This window comes from Lytechinus variegatus, chromosome 7 (assembly GCF_018143015.1).
Source record: "Lytechinus variegatus isolate NC3 chromosome 7, Lvar_3.0, whole genome shotgun sequence".
NCBI classification, from domain to species: Eukaryota; Metazoa; Echinodermata; class Echinoidea; order Temnopleuroida; family Toxopneustidae; genus Lytechinus; species Lytechinus variegatus.
The window spans coordinates 514,548-521,308 of NC_054746.1; the positions used below are offsets into that span (position 1 = coordinate 514,548).

General features: G+C 35.7%; 1 protein-coding gene across 1 annotated transcript; it reads left to right on the forward strand.

Moving 5' to 3' along the window:
* Positions 1-1,354: 1,354 nt before the first annotated feature.
* LOC121418138 (NF-kappa-B inhibitor alpha-like) lies at positions 1,355-6,109 on the forward strand. The gene is made up of 4 exons (XM_041611849.1): positions 1,355-2,172; positions 3,074-3,179; positions 3,520-3,775; positions 4,909-6,109. Exons 1-4 carry the CDS (start codon positions 1,751-1,753, stop codon positions 5,301-5,303), a joined length of 1,179 nt encoding a protein of 392 aa, XP_041467783.1. The 5' UTR covers positions 1,355-1,750; the 3' UTR covers positions 5,304-6,109.
* The last annotated feature ends 652 nt before the right edge of the window (positions 6,110-6,761 follow it).

Here is a 6,761-nt window from a genome sequence, read left to right on the forward strand (position 1 = left end):
TTCCTTTTCTTCTTCATTTTTCTTCACGATCGCGAAATTTTTTTGGGACCCAGCCATGGCCCCAGGCCCCATCTGTATTTCAGTGCATCAGCACTTACTACATTTCTTATTACTCAACAAAAGTACTTGTAACATGCTGCATCATTTCTTAGTAAACCATTTTGTTGCATTTTACTCTTTATCAAATATACGAGGGTTCTGTTTCAGTAAAAATAATGAATGCACGATTTCTATAACAAGTTTGCTACACTAACCAATCAAAGTGAATTATTTCAGTAGCTCTCAACGGTTACATTGCATTTTTTCATTATATCAAGTTTTATGAAACAAGACCCATGCCTGATATATATTAAGCGAATGCTGCATATCATCATCATCATTATCATCATATATATATCATAATACATGATTAAGGCTTGGCAGTTCTATCCCCTATGATATGATCATATGTATAGTATATACCTGGGCCATTCTTTGAACGAGCTAGAAAATTCTACAATAGTACCTGTACTGTTCAACTGGCAATTTGCCAGTGCGGTGTGCAAAACATGAAATCCCCGGCATATTAGAAAAGTCATGCATGATCACCAACTTAATCTACAATCAGACATGTTAAAACAAATTTGAGCACATATTGTCTTTTCAAATGGATTGAATGCATATACCCATATCTAAAATTAATTGATAGGGGAAATACTGGAATTAAGAATTTTGAAGGTAAATAACTTTGTAGATTTGAAATTACATTCACGATGCCTATACATTAATGAGGTGATTTATCAAATATTTCGTTATGCCTCTTATAATTGATGTTATAGATATAATCACAGGCTTGACTATAACTGTAATCATTTGTAATTAACTCGCTAAGAACAAAAAGAGGCTCTCATATTTATATATAGGTTCACTAGGTTGTAGGAAGAAATAAATTGTATTAATCTGTAGAGTATAGGCATCTTTCGGCCAAATATTATTTTGTCTAATATTTTTAGTATTTTTATTTTTTTGGTTAAGACTGCAGTTGATCTAATTTCATTTGTTTTGTGCATAATGATAATTACACTCTTTAGCCTATTAAAATACGTTCAGCTTTAATATCAGGGAAATTTACATTGAGTGTTGCAAGTATGGGGATCTTTTTTTTTTCAAGTTTTTGTTTACTTGCTTTAGCAATTATACGTTTTTTTTATGTGCTTTTTATTTTCTACTTCTTCTACAGCCAGAAAAAAACCGGTACGGGGATTCCCCGGAACGTCTGCTTCTGATTGGTTAGCTCCAGTCACATGAAATAATCGTCCAATCAAAGCGACTCAAATTATTTGGGAATCCCCTTTTTCATTTTGACTATATAACACCGCTCGTTGTACGTGGCGACCATTTTGAGACAACTTTTCCTTGTGCTGTTAACGAAATAGTATTTTGCTGACTTGAAAAACGAGAGGTTTTAAACAGCTGATTTACCTTTTTTGGACATATTAGAAATCATTTTTTTCGTTGTTTATTTTTTTTCATTTCGTCGAAAAAATCTATAATCGCGGAACCTAACACTAACAGCGCACCACTCCACCAGCGCAAAAACAAACGAGTTTTTACGACATTTTGATTTTATTTGTAAGTCGAGCTTTAATTATTGGCTGTGCTTTTGATTTTGTTCTTTCTTGGAGGCTAAGGATCCTTACCTACTGTAACTAAGATCATCTACAGAACTGCTCTAACTTTTTTCGAAGAGACTTCAGGCATTTAAAAAATCATGGAGATGGAGGGATTTACGTTGGACTCTGATACAGTGAAAGACTGCGGTGAACCGGCCGTTGCCGCCCGTGCTGCCAGTCACTTCCAGGCGAAAATGGCCATTCATCATCAACAAGACCAAGACCGATGCGAATCAACTTGCGACTCGGCCTACCTTTCTGAGAGTACCACATACAGCTCAGTCTCGGACAGATTACAAGATCTCCATATTGAGGGACATTATGAAAGTGAATCTAGCTCAAGATCTAACAGTAGCAGGATAGGTCTACAGCTTTCAGTTTCAGATTTCCAAGACCCGACTGTTGAAAAAAGGACTGAGAATGCCAATGTTAGGCCACAGAAAAGACCTGCAGAAGAAGTTCCATCAGATGAGGTCTATCTCACGAATGATGCTTATGATCAAGATGAGGAGGGAGATACGTGAGTAGACCCTATTCCACTTTATTTTTAAAAAATCTTTTGTATGGAAAGTCCTGGACCTGGTTCAACGATAGTTAGATTGGTTACCCAAGCTCCTACGGGAGATCTAGACAGCTGGCAGCCGTCTGTTTCGAGGAGTTTTTTAACATTTATTTTTTTTATTTCTCCTCGTACACAGTCGGCTTGCTATCGTGCAGCCACCATTAGGGGACTTGCAATGCAAGATTCCCCCGTCGGGGCTCTTCAATTTTTGTCTTTAATGAATAAAAATTTTGAAAATTAACGCGACCAAAATGCAAATTAATATTCCCTCTTGGCATTAATTGCAAAAAAACAGAGAAAAATCAAGTTAAAAGGAACAAAAACAGTGACTTACCTCCAATACCTCGGCTGTCGCGCAAATTCACTTCCCCGTTTTATCCGATCTTAAGTATATAAACATATGGGCTTATGGCCATTGAGTCCCCTGTACAGATTGCGCTAGAACTTCGGTCTCTGTATTTGGTGAGTGAAGCCAACGGAGTTCAGCTGAACAACCAACATAACAGAGACCGAAGCTTTTGGTCTACGGGAGATCTAGATCTAAATGTAAGAGTCAGGGTTCCAAACTTCAGATGTCTCAACATCAAATTACCAATAATTTGCCTTTGAATGTCAAGGAGCAGAATTATTATGTTTTATCATTGATTGAATTTTGAGAAAAATTACAGGCTCTACTCTTCATGTCTTGGGATAACAATTAAATGTATTTTGTGTGATTGCAACAAAGTGGAGTTATAAAAAACAGGGAAAATGCTTCAATCAATGCTTTTCATTTTGGATTTTTGCTTTTTTTCATTCCCAGTGATAGTCTATTTTACAAAATTGTAATTTGTACATGTATTTATTTCTCTGTGTGCAGGCCCCTCAGTCAGTCAATTATCCATGAGAAAGAAGACATAGCTCTGAAATTCATCCGCTATACATCAAATCCAGATTTCTTTAACATCAGAAACTGTCTGGGGCAGGTGAGTTTGATTTTTGTGTTATTTTTGTAATTTGAATCAAAATCATATTTAACACGTGTGATGGTTGTTTTGTTTTATTCATAATTGTGCATACTGTCGTGCCCAAATTTTCTGTTAGTCTAATTTCTTTTCTGTATAAGCCAGTAGAAGAATAGTTTCTATCATTTTAGACTATTAATTAAGTTGAATTTAATGCATTGAATCTCATTGAATGTAATTGATACATGTAAGTTTCTCCAAGATACTTACTTTCATGCTAAAAATAAAATGAATTGTATGATTGATAAATAATAATTTAATTTGTATTTTTCATATCTTTGTGTTTATCTTTTGTATTTAGACTGCACTTATGCTTAGTGTACTGACAAACCAACCCAAAATCAGCAGAGCCCTAGTCGTTGCTGGGGCATCGGTTGATGTTCAGGATCAAGGGGGTAACGCAGCCCTCCATCTGGCCTGTCGCTTTGGTTTCACTGCGTGTATCCAGCAACTGACGTCACCGATACAGCAAATTGAAATCAAGAACACCTTGAGTGCACGGAATCACAGACAAGCTCAATCACTGACGTCGCAACTGCGCCTGAAGAATTACGAAGGTAAGATACCAGTGAATCTTTCTTTTTTTTTGGGGGGGGGGGTGTTTTTACTCATTGTGTATGTGAGAAGGAAACTTGGGAAGAAAATATTCATTGGAGAAAAACCCTGTACATGTAAATTCATACAATTACTTTGAAATAAAAATCATGAAATACATTTGTTTGAAAATCAAAGGAGTTTGTTACAAGTTTTTGATTGTTATTCATTGTCAATTATCTGAAGAAAAAAAACCCATCTTAGCTGTAAGATAATAAAGACTGGATACCCCCCCCCCCATGTTCAGAAACCTTAGATTTAGAAAAAGTTATCAAAATAAACAAAAAAAACCACTTTGGAAGATAATAATAAGATGAAAAAATGAATATACAGTATAAGTTAAGTGATTAATAAAAAGACCCCCCCCACAAAAAAAAAGTAATTAAACAAAATTCCGTTGAAAATGTGAAGACAAAAATCCCATTGGAAATACCCTATTGCTTAGAAATACCACAGTGTGTGACTTTGTGTATGTGTACAGTACCATTACGTGCTTGCTCAAAGCATGACTGTGCTATTTGTCAGCTGGTAGTGGGTGTATGTAATATTGGGGTTGGGTTGAACCTTGAACTCTTTGTCTCCATTAAAACCTATTGTAGGCAAACAAGAAGCTTTATTCAAACATGGATGATGCATTATTCATCACTTTACCAAATATGGTCAGGCAAGAGTGGGAGGTGATTTGCATGTGGGGATTCCCCTTTGGTTTTTCCCAACCGTTGTGTTGGCATAATGGTAGGTTTTGATTCTGAGTGAGCGGGATGGAATTCTTATTAGTCTATTTCCTTTTCAACCAATTCCAGGAAATGGTGTAGAGGATGTGTTAATCTTGTATTTCATTTTCTATATATTTTCATCATTAATTAAATTAAGTGTTGTATTTGTCTTAAGGACAATTTATATGTATATTACATAAGTGGGTGTTGATATTTGAATTTACTAATTGATGGTGACAACTGTAGTTTATTATATCTTTCTATATTTATAGAAACCAGCTCTTGGTATTTGGCCTAAAGAATTGATATTATTGATTTACATGTAGAACAATTAATTTTTCAATCTGATATGCTTTTAACTTGTTTTTTTTTTCATATAGGTCTAACCTGTGTGCATCTAGCAACACTACGACACGACATTGGTCTCTTGAAGTATCTGGTTGCCATTGGTGCCAACGTGAACGAGCCGGACGGAAAGAGTGGTCGCACCAGTCTCCACTACGCAGTCGAAATGAACGACTTCCACTTGGTCCAGTGTCTCCTCTGCGAATTGCACGCTGATGTTGATGCCGTGACCTTCGACCTCTGCACACCCCTCCACCTGGCAGCAGGTAGGGGCCATGAGGACATTGCATGCCTGCTCCATGGGGCGCGGGCAGACACCCAGGTCCAGAACTTTGAGGGGCAGTGTGCGTACGAGTTGACCAACATCCCATCGCTGAAGTCACTGCTCTCACAAGGACATGAATATGACACTACAGACTATTTCTACTGAAGACATTCTCTTTGTCCTTTCATGGGTAGAGTGATGATGAAGGCAAATGAACAAACTGTCTCCGCAAGGGGAGATGTTGCAGGACAGCATCTCCTTTATGAAGAAAGAGCGTGCAAGCAGACCTTTTATCATGGATACATCACATGAAGTGAAATAGCTGTGGTATGTTGATGTTAAGTGAAGAAACTGGAAAGGGCTTTAATTCCAGGGGATTGCAGCGAAATGGCAGGAAGAAGAAAAAAGGAAGAGAAAGAAGGAAGGTATCCAATTTTTTGATTTTATCGTAAAAGATTGGATGAAATATTCTGATAATTTCTGGTTGTATTGTCTTGATGTTGATGTAATGCCTTTGCTCAGTAAAATGTACATGTATTAGACACCTTGTTGTACAAACATGTTTTGTTGCTGTTCAATAGGTATTATGCGATGCTTCAACACTTGATGGATAAGAATTTCAGTTCTGTTGTGCTTGTATGTAGGAGAATTGAGATTGTGATGTGGTCAGACTATGAAGGAATTGGTAAATGTATGTCACATTGCTATGATGTGTGAATGTTAAAACTGAGAGAAGTATTATTAATCTTTGGAAATGTGTGTGAAAAAAGGTTAACAGTTCAGTCATATGCATGGAAAAAAAAACATTTATTGGAATTCTGATATTTTCTGTAATCTTGTGATATTTGTGTGGGTACAAATGTAATCTTTCAAAAAAAATGGCTTGTGTATAACTTTTTTTCCCCCCTTTTTTTTAGGGCAGACTTCTCAAGCAACACATAACACTGAGCAAAAAAGAAAAACTACCAAAAGAAGCAAAACCAATTAGCAAGAGTAAATATTAGATCATGTTCTTGTCAATCATGTAAATAATGTTTATAGTGTACATATATAAAAATGCATTTATTTGCAGTTAAAGAAATTGCACTTCAGGCATGTATTCAGTATCTTCTAAAACTTGTAATTAATAATCTTGTCCAGGTTTTATTAAAGGCAAAGACATTTCATGATATGTATTGTATTAGAAATGGTCATGAAGTATGTGTCTCTCAATTAATTTGTTATTAATTAATTATTTTGGAAAATTGAGGCACAGACGTATCTACCATAGTCAAATATGTGTATCTCAGGACCATTAAAAACCATTTCTACTGGGGGTGGATGAAAATCTAGAGGTAAATAACAAATGCTTGTTTAATTCTGATTTCTGCTTGATAAAGAGTTATAAATGTAAAAAATTGAATGATATCAGTTGATTTAAACTCATTGCAATATTCTTGTAATAACAGGTTTTATGAAGCTAGTTACTCATCTAGAATATGTTTCAATGTAATATTTTTCTCATGGAAGACTGGGAGGTCAGCTTATACACAGTTGACTGCACTTTTTTACTCCACCTGAATAAAGGATGTAGGGTTGGTTTTATTCTTGAAGAAACAAAAATAGTATTGCACATATTAATCC

Coding starts and splice junctions, on each gene's coding strand:
- LOC121418138 (XM_041611849.1), top strand. CDS start 1,751: ATGGAGATGGAGGGATTTACGTTGGACTCTGATACAGTGAAAGACTGC. Junction 2,173..3,073: donor CAAGATGAGGAGGGAGATAC/GTGAGTAGACCC, acceptor CTCTGTGTGCAG/GCCCCTCAGTCAGTCAATTA. Junction 3,180..3,519: donor TCAGAAACTGTCTGGGGCAG/GTGAGTTTGATT, acceptor TTTTGTATTTAG/ACTGCACTTATGCTTAGTGT.